Raw genomic sequence first — 24,045 nt, 5'->3', positions numbered from 1 at the left:
GTCTCTTTGTGTCTTACAAGCCCAGTAAACTGGGTAGGATTAATGTGTTGAAGATGGTGGTTCTCTCACAATTGTTGTATTATTTTATGACTCCCCCCATTCAAGTCCCAACCTATTTCTTTCGAGCAGTTAAAAAATACATGGGCAGATTCATTTGGAACAATAAAAAAACCAAGGATAGCTAGGAGGATGATGATGTTCCTGAGAAACAGAAGGGGGTGGCGGGGACCGTATCTGACATCTTGTTTTAGGGCAGCTCAGATTAGGATACTGAGGGACTGGTTGAAAGATGATCGGGGGAAATCTGGAGGGCAATGGATAAGGCATTAATAGGGAAAAACATTGAGGAGGTACTGTGGAAACCGAAGGGAGATCGAACCAAAAAAATGTACTACAGTCAAATATTGTCTGTGGAAGGCGACTCTTGGGAAGAAGCGATAAAAAGGGCTCAAATTACCACATTCGCTTCACCAATTACCCCAATTTTTGATAATCCAGGGTTTAGCCCAGGTCAAGGGGAAAGGGGTTTTGGAGCATGGCATGAGGGCGGTTGCCTTTAAGTTTAGGATATGTTCAGGGGAACAGAAATCAAAACGTTCCCCCAGTACAAGGAGGACTTTGGGCTGGAAGGTTTGATAGCTCCAGATAAGACACTGGGTTATGCATCCTTCAATCAAAGGGGCAGCTACGCGAGATTTAACCCCCAGTAAAGTGGGGGAATACCTTTCATAGCTAAAGGCAGGAGGTACAGAACGAAGCCCAGCACCTCACCTCCTCGAAGAGGGCCAATGATAATGGAAAAGACCTCAAATCCTATCTCCCTCTTTGGTGCCGGCATGGTTCTGTCATATCATTGGAGGAGTATGCCCATTCTCACACTGAGCCAAAGATGGGTGTTGTATCTCCTGGCACAACTGGTGTAAATACAATATTTGGCGGAATATTTCAACCTGGCTAAATTTCTATTTAGATACGATTTATGGCTGCCATACTTGCTTCACTGAACTGGAACGATTTCCTGTCTGCTATGCAGCCCATGTTTCTACTGGGCATACACAGGATCCACTTGCATGGAAACAATCTCCGTGAATTGTAGACTATGGCAGAGGGGGTTCTAAAGCAATGGAATATTGTATGCCCCCCTCAGAACAGCATGCAAACCCTAAAGCTTTGAATTTCAGAAGACTGTTGAAAAATGCAAGACTGGATCCATTATTTTAGAACTATCTTTGTGACAGGGAGGGAGAGCCACCACAAAACAGCATGGCCGGTTGAATTCGCTAGCTGGGTTTACCGAACCTAATCTGGGATTGGATGTTTACACCTCACCTGTTTGAATCTTCACCAGGTGCACCAAATTGTTTCTGAACATAGTTAATAAAATTAAAATGCAAAATGCAATGCAATTTGATGTGCATATTATTTTGAGTTCAGAGGCAGTATCTGCACATGCCCTTGCAATCTTTTTTTTTGTTAAAGCATCTTTTTTCCACATAATAGGGCAGCTGCTTTTCGAAAAGCCATAAAAAACCCATTGAACGTATAAATCACATGTGAAACGTAAATCTGAATTAATGTCGGTTCAACAGAGTTTTATTTTTTGTAGTTTTCCTTCTCGCGTACACGGGATTTGTTTTACATCATCTCTTGGGAGGAAATGATTTATTGTTAACTGCTTCGCTTTTTTGCCTGCTCCAGCTTTCAGTTCTGCAAACAATCAAAAACGATGATGGGTGAAGGGGTTTCAAGACAGGGCAACGTTACGAATGCATCCTAGGGAAAGTCGCAGGCAAGGAAGGTTCCTACAAGGAAACGTGTTACACGGTAAAAATAGAGAGGACGTGGGAGGGGCTCAGAGTAAGTGGAATAGTAGACGTAGGACTAGCTGCACCAAAGGCCGGAGGGACTTGCATGAAATGACAATTCCCCCAAACTCTAGCACCTGTTAATGCACAGTCATTTCTCCAAAACGAGGGTTGAACCGAGTAGATTAATGGAAGAGTGGTCCATCTTTGACGGGATTGAGGAAATTGCGCAAAAAAAGCGAAAATCAAAGTCAAATAAAAAAAAAAAAAGGTTTTGTGTAGGCATCGAATATGCATTAATGGCAGCAGTTCTAAAAGGTACGTGTGCTTTGATGTATAATAGCACACGCCAAAACTGTTACCTTCGCCAATTCTTGCGTTTTACAAGACTTCAGTGAAGGCAACGCATACTGCTTATAAATCAAGTGGCTGAAATTACACTTGGTTAATATATTTTCAGGGCTCATGTCGAGGTACACGCGGGGGGATGGAGTCCACGCACTTTATTCAGAGGGGGGACTCAGTCCCCCCCTAGGGAAAACAGAAATATTGGTTGTCCTCTTTGAATTTATGAATTATAGCCACCCTCAGGGATCAAACCACAGTCATCAGGTTTGTAGGCTGGACACTTCACCACTGCACTACATTACCTGATGAAAAATAACAAACTAAAGGGGAAATATCCCATTTCGGTACTGCAAGTCCCAGGGAAAACATTGGTACTGGTTCTTGGAGTTTAAAACATGGACACCTTTTAACATTTTCAAAAAAACTACTAGACGAAAATATCCTCTCTTGGTTTTGTATTTGTGTTGATTTTATGCCATTCGTCCTGTTCAATTTGGGTGGTTATGTAAAGGCAATTAAATTAAATTTGCATATTTCATCTTGATATGCACATTTCTGGCGACGTCACATCCCATTGCGTTTGCTGATGAGTCCCCCCCACTTTAATTTTTAGGACTTGACCCCTGGATATTTTTATTACAGGAGCAGCATATTTAAATCTTAAATTCAGCCATTAATTCTGCTGGAAGACTAGTTTGAAATATCACAGACAGGCATGTGGAGCACATAATTGGATATTGCTGCTTGAGAAAGCTATCTAAAAGAGATCCCAGGAGGATGTTTTGGGGGAAGGCAGGAAGTGGGTCGAAATTGCCATGGGCAGTAAATGGGTGAGCAAACAACACCTATAAGCTTTGTGCCCATATTCATATCCCATCTCCCTCTTAGCTTTACTCCCATGTAATAGTGTCAACTTGCAGGTGGGGCTTTAGCACAACTTAAAAGCCAAAACTTTAAAAAAAACGAACATAGCAAGGAACGTAAAGGCGAATGATAAAGGTAAATACTGGAAGTAAAACAACTGTAGGACTAAAAGGTCAAAGGGTCACACAGTACACGAAGGCAAATGATATTGGGGGAAGGAATAAAGGGGAACTAAATAAGGCTGCAATAATAAAATGCAAAGCAGAAAACAAAATAAATCGAATACATTGGAATTTACATGTCCAAACCTGCAGTAACAGTAATACAAAATAGAATGAAATACTAGATTTTCATACTGACATTTTCAAACTTGAAATGAGGTATTTCACAGTCAAGGATTTCAAAAATATGAACACAATGAGATTGACAATGGATTATTCTCGGCGATGCCTTTCAAATTTAAGTTGTCATTCTTAGGAAAGCAAAAAACATGGAATATTTCACCAATGGCAACAGATAGATACGCAGCACAAGCCAAGCTCCAGTGGCGATGTAGACCTGGGCCCAGTAAAGGAGCCTGGGTCCCTAGCAATAATAGAACAGGTCTCATAAAGATGGTCGCTTATGCGAGCTCTTCAACATGGGGGCGCTCTTTATATCGTTGGGATTCAATATAAAACAGGTGATAACTATTCAAATACAAAGGGTAACAAAAGGTCATCATGCTCTATATCTAAGGATAGCCAGCCTTCTACTTCGGAGTTCTCAAGGGTTCATATTCATCTGATACTACGTTTCAAAATATTTTTTAGTATGGGATGGTCGAATACCGCCAAACTCAAAACGAGACCCAAAGAGATGTAGTAAAAGGGGTGATATGATCCAGAATGTACCCTTCATGAAATTATCAAAGAGGTTACAGTTCTGGATACTTTGGAAGCACAGGAAGAGCATAGGAGGAGGATGGAAAGAGCACAAGCTGGCTTCAGCATGCAGAGACTAGCACCCTGGCTAGTCATTTCACTGCCCCTGTACGAAGCTATATTTTACAGGAGCTAACCATGAACGTCGACTCTTATGGCCCCAAAGGATAGGGAGTTACCAGGTAATAGTGGCAATTGATACCAGGCACCTCATGCCCCCACTCCTCTCCTCTGCACCTATGGGCTAGAAGGCGTCCAATGAGAATGCAAACCAGGTGGAGCGGACATATAAGCTTCTGTCCTGACCTCTACCAAATCCTGAGCCCAAAGACCTGAAAATCTCAGTAGACCATCGGAAGATAGAGAGGATGGTCTGTTGGCCAGGCACCCCACCTCCCCAACTGTCAACCTATTTTTGTTGCCCGTCTTCCAGCTCTGCAGATCAAACCTGCAGCTGACGGTAAGCACAGCAGGGGCTAAGAGCCTCCCAAGTTTTAGGGGGCATGTCCCGCACTTCAAGCCCAGAGCTTGTATGCTGCGGCTCGGGATAAACCCTGTGGCTTGACCTGGCTGAATAGCGTTAGACAATGTCGTGGCTACCTACCTCCTGTCCTGCTTCATGCCGGAACAGGAAGCAAGGGGAGCGCATGCCGCACTAGTCCATAAGCCATCACTGACCCCCCTCGCTGGGGAGGTCTGCACAGGAATTGTTCTATGATCAGTGCTATTATGGACTTACTTTTTGCCGGTAGGCCATGGGGCTCCTTGCACCTGCATCCTTAGGAGCCAACATCAACAGCAAGAAGCACAAAGTACTGTCAATAAAAAACAAATTCGAGGAATCTACCTTTTTTGACCGTCAACTGCACACCAAGGACAGTCACTTTGGACAATTGCTCAATCACACAAGTTAGGCTAGCAGCCATTTCTACCGAGCGTTCTGCAATTAGTATGGCCTTGTACTAGCATAGTCTTGACGGGCGAGGCAAGCAGTGGTGTACATGTCTGGGTTCCAGCAGACTGTGGTCAGCATGCATGGGTGGAAGGTGTGTGGTTGGATTGTAACTTGTGTCATGAGGACCAAAGATGTGCTCTAATAGTGGTACTGCGTTCTTTCCCCACTGCTTTCTGTGTCAATGTTTATGAGAATAGTGAGCCATACATGCAATGGAAAATGATATGTTGCTTTGTGCCATGGTCAGTGATGACAAAGCCGAGGTATACAGACAGAAGATCAAAAGACTGATCTCAGCACTGGTCACTAACGGAGAAAGTTCCTGATGCACTCTCCAAAATGATCACATTGCCAAGAGCATTCAAAACAATTGACCATGGCAATTGCCAAACAGTTATTTGGTCAAATGACTGGCCAACTCGTACTGAGGCTGCAATGCTCAAATAATCAGCTCAGCTAATTTAAAGCCATCACAGGAGGTGTAAGTGGCTGTGGCACACAACCGCAGGGCCTCCTGCATTTCTGCACAACTGCAATCAGGGCAGTACTTGGAATGCAAAATCGAGGGCTGGCTCTAACACAGAGACATTGCCTGATTTGCAGCATGTTCTCTGTTGGTCTTGCTTGCATCCAGTCTGCATACTGTTAATGCATCGGTCTGGATCGGGTTGTAGATAAATCATTAACTGTAAATAATACACTCTCTGACACAGTATATCAAGAATTCAATCAGCAGGTAAAATCACTTCAGCCGACAGTACAAATGTGGGATTCCGGCTGCTCTACATAAAACCAAGTAGCATTTTGGAACCATTTGCATGACCACAGATCTTTATATTTGACAAATATGTCTGTAATAGTGAGTCATGCATGGAATCCGCCTGAGCATGTAATGTACACTGGGCTTGGTGCTCATTGAATGTGTCACAACACTCAAACTAATAGTAAAGTGTCTGAAAACCGCAAACCTTATATACTCATTTGGACAGCCTCTGCTTTTGGGTGTGAGGCTAAGGCTGTCCTGCTTGAGCAGAGGGTGACTTCTTATTTTCCTAAATTAAATGCATTCCTTTCACAGCGTGTGAATTAATCAACGGGCCCTGCAAGCCTTGACTAGTGTAAGTCTCCTGAAACTCACTTTCGACTCCTGAAGATGGCAGAGGAGAGATCACCATGGGCGATTATTAGTGGTGGACAGAATGAAGTACAGCAGCACCCATGCTCAAGAGCAGTTTTTGGAGACTGCCGGTGCACCGCCACACCTTACCTTCACCCACTTTTAGCACAGACTGCAATATATGGTTCCAAGGTTTAGATATGTCACCCAGGATTAGGTCGAGCTCTGTGGTGTAGTGATTGAAGCTGCTGGAAGATATTTAGCTACAGGTAGTAGGCTGAAAAGAATCTGGTAGCTTGACACCAATAGCTGCCAGGAGGACTTATGACTTCCAGGACAACTGGTGCTATTTAAACATACCTACGTCTGTTTGGGAACCTGTAATTAAGGACTTTAAGGATAACTCTAGAACTCAATTTGTTGCTTACAATGTCCGATACCCAGTACGTGCTTTAATCTCCTGTTCAACAAATCTTCATTTTGATGCCTGTGGTGAATCCTAATGTTTCATTGAAAGTGTGTTTTATGATGCATAATTAGACTGGTTCCCTTCCTCAATATGTAAGCTGATTAAAAAGCCGTGGGAAAGAACGAAAATGGATGTTGTTACATTTCTGATTCTGCATTTCTTTGGGGTTTCTTTGAGATTCATCAGATACAAACGGACTGGCCTAAAGACTTGCCTAACATCTGAACACCCGCGATGTCGCCAAGCAGAAACAGCCCCTCCTGAGAAGTACACAGTGATGACGCTGCTGGCTGAAGTCCCAAGACTGCCAGAGGTTGCCTCGCAGAAACAGCCTGCTGTTACAAAATATACTTTCTTCCCCCTCTTCAGCAAAATTACCTTTGTTAGGATACGTGCTGTTAAAGGGTGGTGGATCGATGCAGCTATTACATCTTACATAAGGATGAGCCAGGGCTGGGAAGGGCAGAGCAGAAAGCAGCCCTCCTATGCACTGGTGTGTGTCTGCATTACAGCGCTTTTCACCCCACTTCTGGTCTCATGTGTATTATTTGTGACCGAGTGACGAGTGCCTGGAATGCAGGAAGTGGCGCGAGGGAGCTGGATGAGCACTGGTATCAGGGGGAGCAGGACGAGCCTGTAACAGATGTCAACAAAGAATCAGCCATGCCAGAGCCACTGCTGAGGGGGAACCCATAAACCTGCCAGAAAATTGGACATCCAAATGTGTATTAGGGGGTCTGATCTACTTGTCTGAATTTAGATGGCAGGTGTATGTCCTTTGATATATTCTGATAAAAGAGGCACGTAGCAGGAGTGGACTTTATGGCGTCGGTTAGATTTGGTACCCTTAATTCGCAAATCATGAATGTTTCTAAATATCTGAAAGAACCAGATGTGCAAATTAATAAAATGTCCTTACATTAGTGGATGCCGATAGGTGTACGGCTGAATCATATAAAGTAAGTGTACCAAAAAGGTGGCGTACTTGCCAGAATCATAGACCAAAGGCAACAAGTATATAAGAACTCCAAGTGATGAGTGTGATGCTGGTCCAGCTGAACACTAAGACCCTCTCACAGAAGGCATGCTCTGAGCTACTCACTGACGCTGTTTTAGGTCAGGTTTGAGTTTTGAATTTTTCAGTGTGACTGGCCGCACTACACTGTATTGGCTGTTACAGCAGCTCGGTTTTCATCAGGTTAGAGTACAACAAGCGCTGTTCAGATGTAGACACTTACTGATCAGGCTATTTTTATTTATAGAGATATATTATTATATATATTTTCTAGTGGTTGCTTCACCATGGTTCTGAAGGTCCTTTTCCACGCTGCACGGTTCTCTTTTGGGAGTCACTCACCCACTTGTTCTGGAATACAAAGCTGTTGTAGTGGGATCCCTATGTGCTAATTTTTATTATGGTATGTATGGTCCTAAATCGTTTTTAAATATTTAGGCTGCTAGCAGTAGTCTTTTTCTTTCTTTTTTAATTATTAGTTGCAGACAGTCGGCAATATTTGGTCTTTTCATGTAGTAGTTTATAGCCGTTTTTCTTGTGTGTTCCTTTACAGAATGGTAACATTCACCTCCTGAGGAAGACGTTGTGTTTACTACCACTACACATCGAAACCGGTCGAGAGATAAACTCTACAGGGATGCAATCTTTGCACTTGTTCCTCTGATCCAACCTGACAATAGATTGTCTAATAATTATTTCTATTGTTTGTAAACATTACAATAATGTGTGTTATTATTGGGACGAGTTATGAATTCCTTTTCCCCATAGGTTTTTAGTATGTTTCTTGTGTCTTTTAGCATTTTGGATGTATGTCACGGTATGATGAGTTGTGTGAGAATGAATGCACCATGAACGGCTTGTATGAGTGATGATGTTTTAGCTGACTTTTGTCATATTGTTGCTGCTGTTTTGCTATATTAAAGTGATTAGTGTATAATTAATTGTGATTTATTCACCAGTTTTCAATTTTGTATCACCTTAAATACATTTTGATACATTATTTCTAATAATATCCTTCTCTGGACATATTCTTTCTGTTTTTCTGATTCAGGAGGCCATACATAACTTTTCGACTAATGCATAAAACACATAAGAATAGATTGTCCCAGGTGGGAGGTAAATATAAATGTTAGAGACATTTTGGTTGAGAGTCGAACCTGTGTTGCTCTGCGTCGTCTTGCTTCCAAGACGAGCATGTTGCCACTGAGCTATACTACCTGCGCCTAATGCTGAAAGAGAATGCAGAGTCATGGAGGAAGGAGTACAGCCTGGGCCGTCTTCTATGATGCACTTGGACTTCCAATCTAAGCCGATTCCTCCCTGATAGTTTATACAGGGTTACAATGTCAATAATATCCACTATGGACGGTGGTGTTGGGGGGAGTAACCTTGCGGTATGGATGAATGTTTTTGCTTCGTTGCTGTACTATGTTGTGTCAGTATTACTATTGATAAGTAAGGGATACAGACGTTATAAGTGGTTCATTTAATTACTCTTGTGATCCTTTACTTAGTTTATAAAAAAAACCTCAATAGATAGTTAAAAATATGAAAACAAAGACAACACATAATCTCAGTAAGAACCCTAATGAATCCCAGGACAATGTAGGTATTTTGGTTTAGAAGAACATCACCAATGATCAGGAGCACAGTTTTGCAACTACCAAAATGATGCATCCGTCTCATCTTTCTGGTGCACGATGGCAGTGTTGACCTCGGTACTGGGAATGTCATTCTAATCTTTGCACAATCTTTCAAGTGAATCAATACATTCATGAAGGATTTTTCTGAAGACTTCTCTGATGGCCTTGTCCACCTGACAATCGGTGAACACAAAGCACATGCTAAAACAAGTATGCAGGCAGAGATAACAGACACGCACTCGGAAGACCACGAAGGACTGACTTTTCAGGGTGAAGGACAGGACCGGCAGTGTTATATAGCCAGGGACTAGTGTCCTTAATGAGCTCTGGACATAAGCAACTGCAGCTTAGTGGTCCTTGGAGAATCTGTGGAACAATTCCAGTTTGCCCGGGCCAGAAGAAAAGAAAATGGGCTGGTCATGCAGAATACCTACTTTGTTGTGAAAAGAAGGAAGGGCAACTACACTGTCGCTAAATGTTGTGTTGACACATTTTCAGAACATCTAACCCAATGCAACTGATGAAATCAGTAGAGGAGACTTCCATGTTAGGCAGATGTTGGGCGTACCCGTTGTTATTAAATATAAACCTCTTCCTAATAAGCTGCCAAAAGCCCAGACGAGCTAAAAAGGGTTCACTTGCAAAACTACTTTAAAAAAGCACAAGTGGCTACTACTGTGCAGAGTAGCCACTTGGCTCTGAGTCCAAATTATACTGGAAAGAGTAAAACAAAATGTCAGTGACAGGACAATGCTTTTTTCATTAGAGTATTCTTAAAGAGTGTGTCTTGGGGGTCGCTGTATAGATGATCGAAACATAACCTTGTCTGAAGACTGCCACATAGTCCATAGGGACCATGGATGAGGAAGAGTCTGACCATGGGCAAGAAACAGATTCTACATCTACATCAATGTAAAATCAACAAGAGGTTGCGAGTGCAGGACTGGTTCGTTGAGATGAGCAAACTAAGGCTTTAGGAAAGAGTAATTCTTCAATCTCGAAGTACAAAATATATATTTCATGAAATCGAGAATATCTTACTGGAGTCCTGTGAAACCTGAAGTGACAGCGGGCATGGATAGCCATCCAACCTCAGACGGCATGGTTTATGGTCTATTTGATAAGACATTTGCTTCATGACTTTCAGTCAGAATGTTGATAGCGGAAGGTAAAGTCATTCTTTGTCAATAGTTTGCAGGTTCTTATTCTTGAGAGGTGGTGGGGATGGAGGGCATGATTCTTTACGATCTAGTGATTGTTCTCATCTCGAAATGCTATTCATTCAAATGGTTCACGTTTATGGTTTGTGATGTTGTCACCTTTAGGGAAAACCCTGACAAAATTGATGCCAGAACCTAGCCTGGGGGTCTTCCAATACATGAAGTGTCCAATGGAGGCAGTGTAAGGCGGGTCAGTCTGGGGAAATATGCTTCATGGGAGACGAGAGTAACACCAACCCCTTCAGCTCAGAGCACAACCCCACACACACTGTGGGAAAACCCTGAGAAAATGGATCCCAGAACCACTGTTTGATATTCACAAGCAGGTGCTTTAACATATTGTGCAGTGCACAACCACTCTATGCACAGAGTGAGATTAAATAGACAGCACACATCAGGTACGTTTTTTCCGGCATGGACCATGTCCAGGAGCCAATTAGAAAATGTACAGCAGACCAAAGACAAACATGCAGCGAAAGCTCATCCTCTGCACTGAGCCAATGAAAACTGTAAAATAAACGGACAAAGGTACTGGGAAAACCAAGTGCCAGAGGTCTGCGGGCCACCATGACGTCACAGTCTGATCTCAGCATAGCGGTCAAGGGTCTTATAGCCATGAGCTGCGGAAGCCAGGACATTGCCTGTGTGGGCCAGGACAAAGGCTGATTTCCAGTCAATAAAGCAAGCACAACAATTGCGGACAAGTGAAATCACCTGCCATGCAACTGAGGAGGCGAGGGACCAATTAGGGAGATACCCATCACGCAGCCCTAGAAGTAGAAAAATAATGGAAGAACAGACCACAAATCAAGCTACTCATTGACACAGTCACTCAATCAGCACCAATATAAAAAGCACACGCTGTCTGTATTAGAGAGTAGAGAGTGAGAGGACAGTCAAAATAGCAGACCCAGTGTTGGCCAAGAGGCTACTTAGTAACAGGAAGAAAGGGAAGGAGATTGTTGGGCCAGTTAGGCCAGAGTTTAAGAGAAGCCAGTTTTCCAGGATAAACTAGGTTGCCTGCTGAGAACCTGGATCAAAAGACTTCCAGGGGCCAAACGTTGATGAAGTGGGATGCTCCAGCAAAGACTCCGGGGGCATTAGCAAGCCCAACCTCTAAATAGAGAAGCCTTGCACAACAGTAGAGAACCAAGGCGGCAGGGGGAAACACATTCTACCTAAAAGTAACCAACCAGGGAGGGGAATTCCTAGCACAGAAACATCTAGGGCAAGAGGGGCCCAGTATAGAGATTGCCCCCAGTAGCAGCTTTGAGGCCATTATAAAAACCAGAAGAAAACCAAAAACAAGGCAAAGGCCAAGGACCAAGCGCAAGGTAAAGACAACGTGAGGAATCTGCCACCTTAGGTCCTTTAGGTGAAGCCTTTACAATACATATATATTATTCTTTCTTCCTTGCACGGTTTTGCTTAGATTATCCACTTTTATGGTCAATGCTTGTCATGCAGATACTCCTACTAACCCTATTCCTGCCCCAACGGTCGAGAGGATGAACAGGAGTCTGGGGAGATAATCGCCAGCACTGGACGTCCAACCGAACCCGGGGACAGACCAAACCTTTCCTTGGCCACAAAAAAGCCTAGTGGTTAGGAGATACACATTTTGTTAATATCAGACAACATCAAGTAGGACTCTCAGTTAATAACATGTACCCTTCATTTTGAAGGTCAGAATAAAAGTGCTCGAAACTAGTCTCCACAATCTTAATGTTCTGTTCCCCCCCCCCATGAAAATATAGATCTCATTTTGAAATCCCAACGAAATAATGTATACATAATATGCAGCCTACTCACAAACAACTCTTCTTTGTAGAGTATCAGAAATAATTCTTTTCTGTATTGAAATGCAGCCTGCTCACATCTTCCTACAGCCACACAAATTATTTGAGACACGCAATATTAGAAACTCACATTTATACTTCTATTTTCTGTAAGGGTGGCATGGTGGTTGCTACAGACGTTTAATCACCAAGAAAATAAAGAGAACATCTACCTTTCCCTACTTCTATGAGGGGTTTCCTGCCTCAATTAAAGGCTAAAAGGGTCTTGTAAACTAAAGAGTCCATGTCTTCTGTCAAAATCTCTAATTCTGTCCCTGACACTTATAACTAAAGTAGAAGGTTGTGTCAGGAGAATGACCCCCTTCTCCTAGACTGGGTGGCACAGTTCTGGTTGCAAGTTCTTAACCAGGGGGAATGATTCCCTTCCCCTGGTCTCAATAGTTAACAAACAAATGACGGACAATCATATAACACTCTGTACCATAAAGTTCCCGATTTCTTCACTCCAGGGGGAATGACTCCCTTCACCTGGATCGCTTGTTCCAAACATAGTACTTGTCTTGCCAGTGGGAATGACTCCCTTTTTCTGGCCTCAAGGTTCTGTATTCAGTTCTCTTAATTGTCAAGAGAATACCTCCCTGCTCTCGACTGTGGCTTTTCTTCAACCTGAGGCAATGGCTCCTTTCCCTAGGCTTCTTGGCCCTTTCCCTGTGGATGTGGCACTACCAGGAGAATTACTTCCTTTTCCTGGTATCTTGGTTTTCACAGTCACTTTACTCTCAGCGATACTCAGGGGGAATGACTCCCTTCCCCTGACGATCCTGGTTTCACTGTTTTCCCCATTTCACAACAGTTCATGGACACGTAAGATCCTTGACCCAGGTTTCCCCACTGTAGCCCACAGGTTTATTTTCTTGGGTTGTGGGTGCTTCATCGCAAATAACACAACGTACAAGTAAGCATGACCACTAGATCTTTTGGGGTTACAGATATAGCACGTTATAGCAGTTATGCATGACTGAGCAATACAGTTCAAAGTTCACTTTTAATGCATAGTGGCTGGACTTTTGGGGGTGGGGAGGTGCAGTCCTTATAAAATTACCTATATGGTATACATGTTACTGACAATGTACTGATCCGGTCTGGGGTGTCATGTATACATTATACAGGCTTTCAAGGCCCAGTGAGCAGCAAGGACTTCTATGGGTAAAACCTTGCTTAAGGATGCATAGAAACACTGGTTGTGTGTCTAATATGAGAACTACATTTCTCTGCAACATACATATATTGGGGCACCAACACAGATATTAAGGTTTCACAGTATGGGGAAACCGAGTTTCCTCAGGGATGTATGGAACACTGGTCAGCCTTTTACCACTCCTCATGGAGAACGGTATCTCTGTTTAAACACTGAGATTTCATAAATGCACACCAGCGTGCCAACATGCTTTTGAGGTCAGTCCATGCTACCATGTTTTTCTAGAGCAGGTGCTAGGATTCTTACAACCCTCCATTTATACCTAAAAGATAGCGCACAGAACCATATTCGCACACTGCTTCTCTGGTGAGCAACGAGTCTGCGTTGAAACGGTCTACAGTCGATACCTTGAAGGTTCGTAATTGCCAGGAGCTGGGAGCTATTTAGCCACGTCTTCTAGCCAATGGGAGCCTGGTTAGCTTGAAACCAGTAGCTAGCAGGAACTACATTTGACTCCCAAAGCAAGTGTGGTATACACACCTAGCTATGTGATATTAACCGTGTAGGTGTGGGAAAATGTTTGAAGGAGAATAAAGGACATGTCTAAGGGCATTTTAAAAGATATTGTAGAATATGTAATGGACACAAAGTTAGAGTTTACATCTTGTGCAGATGTTAGATTCACTGCATGCTATGAAATGGCTCCCGTTTCCCCAGAGGTAGCTCCTGCCTAACAGTTGATCCCTGACACCCAGGAGCTGCTTTTTGCTCCTGGTCCTCAAGTCCTAATTTCAATCCCGGTTCCTTTCTGAAATTACCTCTGGCATAGGGCTTACTAGGAGTCTCAGAAGCCATCAGTCTGAAACCAGTGCAGGGTGCATCATTGCACTCATCCAATTACTCCAAGAGGGCACACTGGCACCATGTCACTAGGTTGTCTCTTCTGGCAAAAACGACAAAACACTGCAACCAAAAACAAATGAAAAAGTCCTTGTAAAAACTGCTGCTTCAGCTAATTCAACATTCGGTCCCTACCTTTACATAACTCACTTTTCTCCAACTGGCGACTTTGCCTTTACTCCCTGCTCTGAGCGTGTTTGCCCTCCTCTTTGTGGCTCTCCTCCTGCTGCTCCTACTCTCTGTACTTTATCCCCACTTCTCCCGCTGTCTGGGTCTCTCCTTTTCCTGCTGTCAGGAGTCACTCGTTCAAAAGATCTCAGTGCTATTTCTTCCGCTCCACATCTACCCCATCAAAAATAGTCTGAATGTCTTCTGTTCCATGCACAAACCATTTGGGACTCAAGTAAAGTGGCTGTTAGGTAGATTTTCCTTCTTGAGTGAAATGATCCCCACTTTGTGAGTCCCCCAGCATTTTTGCTGGACTATTGGACTTTTTGACTGAGTCTCCTGAGTGAGTGGGAGCCTTTTTCCACACTCACTCATTCTTTTACTCTAACCTTGAGAACCCTTTTTACCTCTTTTTGGTACTTTTTAATGGAGTTATGCTTTCTTCCATGTTGTCTGGTATCTACATTTTATTATTGCACCACGCAGCACTTTCTAAGCAGTGTTGCTGGAAGCTCCTTGAGCTTTCCTTTTTATTTTACCTGTGTTAACATGTGTTACTAGGGTAGGGTTACACCCTTTTGTCCCTCCTGTATTTTATTTTGTGAGATGAGCACACCCCACCTTATGTGGAGTGCTGAGGGGAAACATGTTCTCCCTTTTCTCACTGTTCCAGTAGCTTTTAGTTACTGTTACAAGTTCATCCCAAAGGCTGGTGGCAGTGTACATTCCTGCACAACTTTTGGGACTTTTATAGCAGGCTGCCTTCGCAGCTGCGGTAAGGGACAGTGGTGACCATTTGCCTAAAATGGTAGCTGTACTTTTCCATGCCCTGTTCATGAGGTCTTGCTCTTACTCGAGCCTTCTTCTACCTGCCTGGTTGGGTGAAGTCTTGATGGATCTTTTGTCTTTGGCGGGCTTCCCTTGGAAAGCCCACCAATACTCTGAGTACCTGAAAGGACAGGAAGTGGGGAGGGGAGGTGACCGAAACTCACCTGGTCTTTGTCCTGCAGTGTTTCTGCCTGAAACCAGTTTGTGCTGGGAGGCTGGCTGTCCTCATTGGACTGCCACCGCTCATGTTTGAATGAATGCATGTCTGTTGGTTGGTGGCCTCTGCAAGTTTTCCTGCATAAAAAAGGAGGGTACTGGAGCAGAAACAAAGTCGACAACAGGAACTGAAGATCTGAAGAAGAAGGATGTTCGTAGCCACTTCCAGCGACCGCCAGAGCCGCCCGAGTAACCGCTGCAGTCCCGACATCAACGTCTGAGCAACAGGGATGCCCCGAAGCAGACGACCTCCGCCTTGAACTGGTGGACCTAACCAGTCCCAAGATGAACTGCATTTTGCGCGCATGACCTGCAATTCACTAATGCCCAGGGTCCTTTGCTATTTTGCGGTGCAACCTCTTCCGAAGCACGGTTTTGTCTGAAACTGCAGGAATCCTCCTGGAACTCCAGAGAATCCCACTCCTGAAAGTACCCTCAGCCGAGAACCGTGAACCAGAAGAAAGTCTTCCGCATGACAACCATCCTTCAACCGAGCCTTGAAAAAGGCGCCAACGAGCCAGTGCTGGGAAGATCTCCTGGGCGTCCACTACTCGAGAGCAACCACCAGATCCATTGCACGTTCTTTTCTTCAGTCGCCAAGTCCAAGAAGCCCGAACCAGGGTCTGCTGTCGCCTCTCCTTGGGGACCGTCCTGCTGCACAAGCTTCTTCACTCAAAAGGTACTGTTCAGACCCTAACACTTACCAGGGCCCTACTTTGTTGTTCCTGTACTTCGGAGGGTAGCAGTTAAGCTGTTCCTTGCACCCCCCCCCCAAGGCCTACCTTGAGCTACATGGTGGTGTGGGGGGGCAACCCTTTGTGCTCTTTACTAAAGAAAGTTAGCTGCTACTCACCTGCAAACTTGAAGAAACCTTAAGAGACTGTGCCTTGTCTACGGCTTACCGGTCTTTCCTTCCTCAGCCCTTGGTCACTGGTTCTCAGTGCCACCTTGACTCTGAGACTCAGCTAGAATAGTGTTGTACTTCTTAAGATTGTTTAAGCAGGGGTTAAATAAAGTTACACAAGTTGGTCTAAAGTTTGCATACTTGTTTCAGAAGTGTCTACCACTTTTGTGTTACTTTACAAGTGTTATAAAGTATTCTTTATCCTTTTGATACTGCATATATTATGTATCTAATGCTACTGCGTGATAGTACGTACCTTACTTAAAAGTAATAAGCTTTAGTGTATATAAAATAAATGCTTATTTTTATATAACTTCTGGTGTATTAGTGTATCTCCAACTAAGTCTATGCTCAGAGTACTGTGTGCCTCACTACAGCCCACATCCCTCCTAGACTAAGCTGGACTGCCAAGCCATTGCTCCCAAACCTTTGAGTAGTTTAGGCTAAACCTAAGGGGTGTCCCCCTGTTCATCCAAGGTGGGCTTTCTAAAGTCGTGTCACAGACGGGACTTTGTCAAAATCCCCTATTAGTGGCGCAGGATTTGTTACAAGGTTTCTAAGTTGTTATACTTTGGGCAGGACTTGGGACCTCTGTGGGCCAGAGGGAGCCACCTGCTACGTGCAGCAATCCCCAGAGATTCCTCAGTCCTCCCTGTAGTATGTCCATGAAGTTGTGGAAAGTACCCAAGTGAGCCAAGTGACCAATCATGAAGGTGCCAGTAAAGGTCCAGGCCGGAGAGAAATAACACAGTGTGGGAAAGAGTCATTGGCACGGGGCCACAAACTAAGGCAGCCCACAGACCATTCTCAATGCAACAGTCTAGCCCCTGTGCGCAAATGAATCAGGAGCCATGACAAAGCATACACCAGCTCATGATACCCAAAGGCAATCGCGGACTGGTGCTTGTGGTTAAAAAAAAAAAAGAACTCTTTGCAAATTAACTACCTTGAGCATGCTCGTGAATAGCGCAAGACTGCTCCTCCAGCCTTCGGAACATGCTTGTGTACAGAAACACCTCTGAGGAATGCAGGGGTCATCATAACCGTATTGGCAGAGACCAAAACAGTGTACAGGATTTTTATAAAGTCTGACCACAGGGCTCGGGGCATGGGCCGACCTCCAAAATCAGGCAATTCTCTACAACTTTTCCAACGAGAGGAAAGACATGTATAGATGCATATGAGGTGGACACAATCACAAGGGACCAATACCAATCTGGATGGGGAAATCGACCTGTAAATCGGGACATTACACCAATCTTGCCATTAGAAACCCCACAATAAGGAGTCTGAAGCCTCTGAAGGTTGCAGGAGTTTGGACACCGTTCCAAAGGCAGGCATCCGATTTACAGAAAGGAGTGAGAGACGGAGTCAAAGGCAGAGCAACCTTTGCTTGTCCGGCAGCGTAGGCCGGCTACTTCGAGAACGACAACTGGGCCCTATAGTGAGAAAGGGCAGGATTAGGGCAGAAGTAAGGCTAAGTAAGCCTTACACAAAACAGTGCATAGAGTGTGGAATGAGCAAGTCATTGATTGAGAGCTCTCAGAAATGCAGCTGAGTTAATTGCCCAGATTCAGGTGAAACCTGCAAGCCCCACCGTCATAGCTCAAGAAGCTTGCAGTGCTAAACCTGGTTCTATGTCTTAATCCCGCCCATTGTAGTCTTCTCCTCCAAATGACTGCTCTGTTTTGGACGTTCCAAATCGACCTCCACAAAGAACATGATTATTTCCCTTTGGGGGGTTGCACCCCCCAGAAGCCGCTTTGTGCTGGTATTCCACACCAACTCCACACACACAGCAAACACCCCCTGTTGCTCCCCACACTCACCTGCTACCATGCTGGTAGTATTTTCATTCCATTGGGGTTTTCACACACCCCGAATTACCCTTTGTACTGCTCCCCCATACTCTCTTCCCCCATCCCCTGATCCACTCCCCCAATCCTCTGTTCCCCACACAAAATTATCTGCTCCCCTACGCCTGCCATCTTCCAGGACACTTCCTTTTGTGGTATTTGCTCATTTAGGCCGCACTTACTGGGTGGACATTTGAAAAGGCAGCCCAGGAAATGCAGAATACACTAAGATCCAGATATTGAGGCTTAAAAATACTACCCAGAAGTACCTGGTGCGGAGAACACCTATCCAGCACAGAATGTAAACCTGTAGGGCAAGTTGGGGGAAGGGAGCTACAAGATGTGCCCAGAGAACGCCTTCCTGACCTTCACTCCTGCCAGGGAGAGGCGTCATGAGACATGTGGCCCACAGTAAATTCGTCACTAAAGGCCAAGGGCACAATGTAAGACACATACCAGTCACCACCAGAAGACAGACGTGAAACAGTTCAAGCAAATCCGACGTGGCAGTCTAAACCTCCCTGGGGTTATGAGTGACTAATTGAACATCGTACTGGGTGGACACTCGGGATCCTTTTTCGAGACTATTGATTGAACTCCGGAAACTGGGTAAATATAGCTTATGTTTTCACTGGACTGTTTTCCCCCACTTTTTACTCTCATTGTACCCTTTAGAAACGTCCTCTTGTTTTTTGCACCCTTCTCATAGGCTCACTCACACCTCCCCCTTACGTCGTGATTAACCAGGAGTAAACGTTCCGACAGGAAGGCAAAATTATTGTTGGTTAAGCGCCTATCCAAGAGAGCTAGGCTTCATTTGATTTATGCCGATTCCGTTGTCCCTACTTTATTTACCTCTTAAATTAAGTTGTACAAATAAACCTGGTTGCCAATTCTATGTTGTTGTGTTCTGTCTCTCCTTCCTTAGTGTCCCAAAGACCCAAGGAACAACTTAAGAAATATAGCACCTCTAAGAAAAAAGGGATATTTACCTGCTGCAATCGCTATTCGAGATCCTTCACCATCATAGTCAGGCCTCCATAGTTTTCTCAGAAAGAGAAAGACTTCACAAAAACAGGATTTCTGGAAGTCTTTAATACCAGTCACACATCCCATGTCAGCTTTGGCAGAACCGATGGCTTTTGCTTCAGCTTAAAATAATGTTCAATATATAGACTCTGTGTTCCTTACATAACTGAGTAGGCCCAGGCGGTAAGGATGTGCCACTTCTGCCTTTCTACTCAAGCCATTACGATTTCCTGCAATTGGCACTCAAAGGACTCCTGGGTGTAACATTTTGGAGCCAGTCGTTCGTTTTACTGTTCTTAGGTGATAGGCCCCTCAAATCGGTCCTTTTTGGGCTAGTATTGGGGTAAACGCCTCTGGAGATTGCTCTTTGGAGACTGGCTCTGGGCTATAGGAAATAGGTCACAACAGAAAAAGGCAAGCCTCTGTCAGAAAATCAGAGATGACAGGGCAAGGCTTCATTTTGCTTGAGGTTTTTAGCAAAATAAACCTCCGGTTAGAACTTTTGATCCGTTTCCTCAGAATGAACAAGTAGTTAGAATGGCAGAGATGCTACAGGTTAACTTTGTTGCACGCATTTGTCTCGACTTAAGCAATAACAGTGGAAAAGAGGGCCTTTACCAGGCAGGAACGGATTGGAGACCAAATTAAAGGCCCATGTGAAGCCAGGGCATATAACAAATACGTTGCTAAACGGGAAAGACGCCCTGCAAGTGTGTTACAGCTTTCAGAAGTCGGGCATTTTACTAATAGACCCGATTTTTTAGATGAGCAATGGCATGCAAAGAGAGTGCAGGTCGTTTCACAAGTAAAAAAATAATGAAGATGATAACTGCCATAAAAATAGGGTAGGGAACCACTAGTAGTCCCGTCTATAGATCAACGGTCAAGGGAGGTGTGCAGCAAGAACAGGTCATGAGTTAGGTTGACTAAACTTACTGGGGTTGGTGGAGACAAGGAGTGGGGAGAAACACTAAGTGTAGGGGATCCAGAGAGAATGGAGCACCGGGTCTGGGAGCAGGTTTAGGGTGGATGCGTTGCGCACATGTGGCAGGCTGAAACTGGAAAGTCTAGTAAATCTGAGGGCTCAGACTTCAACCCACAGCATGAGGGAAGGACTAGATTGACAGGCCTCTAATTTACGAGGCCTAATTATGATGTCAGCAACCATTGACTAGGCCTGATTATTTCTCAGCAACCATTTACTGATTAATCAATAAAAGTCGGCAATGAGGGCAGTACCAGGTGGTAATGGCCAGGCTCCCTGAGGTAATACCCAGGGGTGCTAAGGGCAAGTTAAAAGTTAAAATCACACACCAGGGATGAGCATGCGAACTCAGGAGTCTTACACAGAAAAAAGATGCCCGCATGGAGATTAAAAGCTGGATTTACAGAAGCCCATCCTCGATTTGCATGGCATGATACGGTGGTTTATGCATGGAGTCAAAGAGTGGCTGCACAGTATCTAGATGTTCTCTCACTAGTCCTCCTGTGAGATTTGGTACACCATGGGCATATCTTGGCTGAATTAAAAAAAAATCTAAAATTGGAGTGAAAAGAGTAAATGGAAAACATCTCCGAAACGTTAGTCCTTTAACCCGTTTACTATTTTAGCTCCAGTCCTTGAAGGTTTGGGATTTTAAGACCCGAGGATGAACAACATGAATTCCCCCAGGGGCACTTTTGAATGAACACTAAGATATAGTGCAAAGGCGGCCTGGCGTCCGAGGCAGGTGCTGCAAAAAGTGGTGGTCCGGAAGATAAGGCGTTAAGTGTCTTGGGTCGGGTCACAGTCCTTCGGGAGGCAAGTCTTGGATCACAGATATGTGGCAGACGGGGCTTGTGCCATAACCAGCGAGGAGGCTGTCTAAAGACTTAACTGTGTGTCTGGTGTCAGTTATGCCTTTTAGTGCTCATTACAACAATGGCTAATGCTAATTAAAACAAGTGCCTATGCTGCACAAAGCATAGGGAACAGGAAGGTGCCCCATGCGTTGGAATAGCCCAATCTGCGGAACACTCCCATTCATTAAGTGGCATGATATTACTGCACTTTCAACTTTCGATTGAGGTTAGCCTATATGCACCAATTGAAGACTAATCTTACATTTTAGAAACCACTGCCTAAAATAACCAAAGCAAGTGCTTTCTTGTGTGAAAAATGTGCATCGTATACAACTATACTGCATACAACATATATGCCTTAAGAACGCATAAGGCATTACTCTTGTAACAAGGTATGCAGCCTCTGCAATGTTTACACTGCTAAAAACTGGCATACATCCCTGGCCTGCGACATCAACTGAAGCCGAACTTTTGTTATAGTTGTCCTTTCCTTGTCACTTGCCCCGAACATGAAAGAATAGAGGCAACCCCAAACAATCTTATCAGTGCCAGAAAGCCGGGTGGATTGCTCACATCTCACCTTTAAGGCTCAGTGTGGTGTACCGGCCAGAAACGTGCCTATTTGCACATACATACAAAGTATGTTACTGTAGTGCCTAACGCCCTGACAGGGGGCACCTAGACGCGCGATTTCACGAACGAAAGATGTCAATTACATTGAAAACAGTAAAGATTGGTGTCGCAGCACAATTATGAGCGTGGGGGAGCAAGTGCACACACTCACCTGGTTAAATGTTTTGAAGAGGAACTCTTTGTAAATGGCATCTCTTTGAGATAATTCGACCCATCCGGAAGTTTTGAGGTCGCTTAAAACTTGGGCTCTTTCCTCGGTTGTCAACCAGTGGGCCTCGGAAGTCTGCATTGCAAAAAAAACAAAGAACGTTTACAAAATTACCCAACAATAAATCACAACGGTTTATTCAAGGGGCGGATATTTAAACAATATACAGATTACCTATATTAGGACACCCCCAACGAGGTGATTCTCTAACATTAGATTGGCTCCGTGCAATGTACACTAAAGGTAATCCACTGAAAGCTGTTAATTGACATGGAGGGTTCAAGATCCAAGCCTCTAAACCGTGAACCAATCTCTGGATTTAATGGAGGTACAATGAGCTGGCGAATGCAGAGCGGTCTGGCATGAGCAAAGACTCAAACTAATAGCCTATCAGCTGAACTGAGAGGCGCGGCCATGAGCAGAACATACCATTTTAGAAGCGAGGCATGAACTCAAATCTATCAACAACAAACAGACGGCTAGATGTAGTCCTTGCTGTTTTCTTGTGCAATTTTGCAAATCACTGGAACGCTGCCTTCTTAATTGTACTGGGTGAAGTGTTTGTTAATTGGGTACATTTTAATAGTTGGCAACACACCCACTTTGAATAAAAAGGTATGGATACTGGTGCAATGCACTACATTGGTAGGGAGTGGTGCTGCATGGAAGTTTCAGCGCAGTCAGAGACACAAGCTGGGTTACAGGTGAAATGCACACAGACACATGAGCATTAGCTGGACCAAGAAACAAGGGTGTTCCCTCCTCCTTCCATTTACACCTGGGTGTACTAATGTTGTTAGGGTGACTGCTTCTAATGTTGCAGTACGTCTTTGTGCCTCACCCTATCCAACCTCAGTAAATTCAAGTCCCTAATCTCTGGCCTTCTGTGCAACAACAAAGGCTGAGAAAACTCTTAATAAATAGGCCAAAGGTCGATCCTAACTTCCAGGAGTATACCCAAGTAACTCAGATTAATTGCTTGAGGTGCTTTTCTGGGGTCTCCAGGTCCATTCGGATACACATTCAATTCTTCTAAATTGAAGTGAGGCTGAATGGTGACAACAGCTGGCGACTCGAAGATTTTCAAAAAGCTACTGCATCAAGAAATCTACCCACATACGAGGCGCGGATGTGTAATCGGGTGTCGCTTCTTCATTTTTTATCCATATTAACACCTCTGGTTTGATGATGGTCTTCCCAACAGGTTTTCCATAAGAGTGTCTACCTCTTTGGGTCCTTCAGTACTCCAGTTCTTGGGTCAGCTTTTGAATGATACCACCATTTGTTTTTTTGCCAAATTAAGGACGATTATGGCAGTTTACTAAATATCAGATTTTTTAAACTTCTTCAAATTCGTGCCTACTTACAGCAAATAGAGATTGGCGTTGCTCTCAAAGAAATCTCAAGGGAAGAGGCATGACATTTCAATATTATTAGCCTTCTAACCACGACATGGCTTAGACTCCGATCCTGGGTTGAAAGAGGGAAAACACATTTTCTCTGAAATGGATGGAAACGCAGAGGTCGAAATCTTTATTTGGTTACTACTGCAGGTCTGTTCCAGTGCTTCCAGATCTCACACACATCCCCATAAATCAGTCTGTTTCTGACAACGGCCAAGCTGGTTTGGCAAATGGCTTTTTGCCGGCCTCCACTTAAGCACATCTCAAGCCCATCACACACCTGCTTACAGTACTTGATATGCGAGAACCAACCTTCTGACACCAAGCTATAATAGCCTCTATTATTGTGTGCCCTGGTATTGGGTTACTTCTCCACACCGTGTCACAGATGGCAAAAGAATCACCACAAGTCTCAGAGATGATTAGTGAGTTTTTACTGTTTTCTTTGCTGGCCCTAGGGCAGTGCTACTTTCTCATGTCATACACTGACCCTTCACCATAAATCAGGCATCCCTCATCCCGGATGGTTAACCCCTACAATCTAAAGTAGTCTTTTCCTGGTGGTCAGGCCATTACAGCAGAACAACCTTTTCTATTTAAGGCTCCCCGTTAGACTTTCTAACTGCCCTTCTCTATCCAATGGGTTGTGTTCTAATGGGGATTGGAATGGCGCCTTGCAATTAAGCTAGTTTGATTGAGGAT

At 44.2% G+C, this 24,045-nt stretch overlaps 1 protein-coding gene across 3 annotated transcripts in view; it reads right to left on the bottom strand.

The window, feature by feature from the left end:
- The window catches only part of PCBD2 (pterin-4 alpha-carbinolamine dehydratase 2), an 820,621-nt gene that overhangs the window by 640,658 nt on the left and 155,918 nt on the right, over window positions 1–24,045 (bottom strand). For all 3 annotated transcript variants that reach the window (XM_069652577.1, XM_069652579.1, XM_069652580.1), the window contains exon 2: window positions 21,884–22,015. In XM_069652577.1, coding sequence (XP_069508678.1) covers window positions 21,884–22,015 — 132 coding nt within the window. The remainder of the gene's footprint in view (window positions 1–21,883; window positions 22,016–24,045) is intronic.

Source organism: Ambystoma mexicanum, chromosome 3p (assembly GCF_040938575.1).
Source record: "Ambystoma mexicanum isolate Mex_15411 chromosome 3p, UKY_AmexF1_1, whole genome shotgun sequence".
NCBI lineage: Eukaryota > Metazoa > Chordata > Amphibia > Caudata > Ambystomatidae > Ambystoma > Ambystoma mexicanum.
This window is presented reverse-complemented; position numbering and strand designations above follow the sequence as displayed.